General features: G+C 35.9%; 1 protein-coding gene across 1 annotated transcript in view; it reads right to left on the reverse strand.

Moving 5' to 3' along the window:
* Positions 1-429: 429 nt before the first annotated feature.
* The window catches only part of LOC107675249 (pre-mRNA-splicing factor CWC25 homolog), a 21,529-nt gene continuing 20,784 nt past the window's right edge, over positions 430-1,174 (reverse strand). The window contains exons 11-12 of the mRNA XM_016469527.1: positions 717-881; positions 430-544 (exon numbers count right to left, since the gene is read on the reverse strand). Of these exons, the coding sequence (XP_016325013.1) occupies positions 430-544; positions 717-881 (280 nt within the window). The remainder of the gene's footprint in view (positions 545-716; positions 882-1,174) is intronic.

Here is a 1,174-nt window from a genome sequence, read left to right on the forward strand (position 1 = left end):
CTTTGATATCCCACAATCCTGTGCGTTCTACTCTGTGACAGCTTAGCAAAAAATTTAATAAAAATGGCGCCTGAAAGTTGCGGTTGGTGGTCAGTTTGTGTGCAAATTTATGTTTTTGACCAACTTTTTCCACTTTTAACATAGAATGTTAAGCAACTGAGACAAACTGAACAAGTTTCACACTAACTGGAATGGAATAAATAGTCCCTATACTTTTTTTTTTTGTATGCTGAGTTTACAGACATATCAGTACTGATGACTGGAACAGGTTGGTCAGTTGGTTAAGACAAACCCCATAAGGAGAACAAGTGTTATTTGTACATTTTATTTACAACCATGATCTGGCATCATAATGTTAATTAAAAATTACAAATCTTAAAAATCTTAAAACAAAAGACAGAGGTAAAAGTTTCCATGTTCTTTATGGTCTCATCTCTCATCGAAGTTCTTCTCCAGATCAGCAGGGGTCCTCTGAATAGAGTGAATGTTTCTCTTCACACGGTCTTCCAGAGAGGAGGTGGCAGCACTCTCTAGTTTCATGTCACTGTAAATAGATTTACAAATTAATTAGTGAACAATGTATTATTATCCAAATCATTTTATGGCTGACCAAACACAAGAACATAATTTCCAGCAGAACTTAGTGCCAACAAGTGCTTTGCCAATGTGCACATTTATTTTAGGTCAATTCAGGATTCAGTAATTTAAATACTGACTGTATGAAGCCAGCATGACAGTCCTGTTTGGCATTGTCTCTGGCTTTCTCCTGTTCCTCTTGTCGCTTGTAACTCTGCACATTATTTTGCCTTTCCACTTTTCTTTCACGGGCAAAATCCATCATTTCCTTTCTCTTCTTTTCCAACTCTTCAGCTGAGAGGTGCCTGAGAGAGGGGGGAAATGTAGTTACATTCTATGTACTATGCATTTCACAAAACTGAATGTCTTCTACAGTAAAACAAACTAATGAAATGTATTCATGTCAAAGTTTTTAAAGGGGTCATAGGATGCCCATTTTCCACAAGTTGATATGATTCTTTAGGGTCTTAATGAAAAGTCTGTAACATAGTTTGGTTAAAATTTCTCAATGGTAGTGTAAAAAACACCTTTTGTACCCTGTCAAAAGGTGTTTTTTACACTACCATTGAGAAATTTTAACCAAACTATGTTACAGACT

This window comes from Sinocyclocheilus anshuiensis, unplaced genomic scaffold, assembly GCF_001515605.1.
Source record: "Sinocyclocheilus anshuiensis isolate Anshui unplaced genomic scaffold, SAMN03320099.WGS_v1.1 scaffold532, whole genome shotgun sequence".
In the NCBI taxonomy this organism is placed as follows: Eukaryota; Metazoa; Chordata; class Actinopteri; order Cypriniformes; family Cyprinidae; genus Sinocyclocheilus; species Sinocyclocheilus anshuiensis.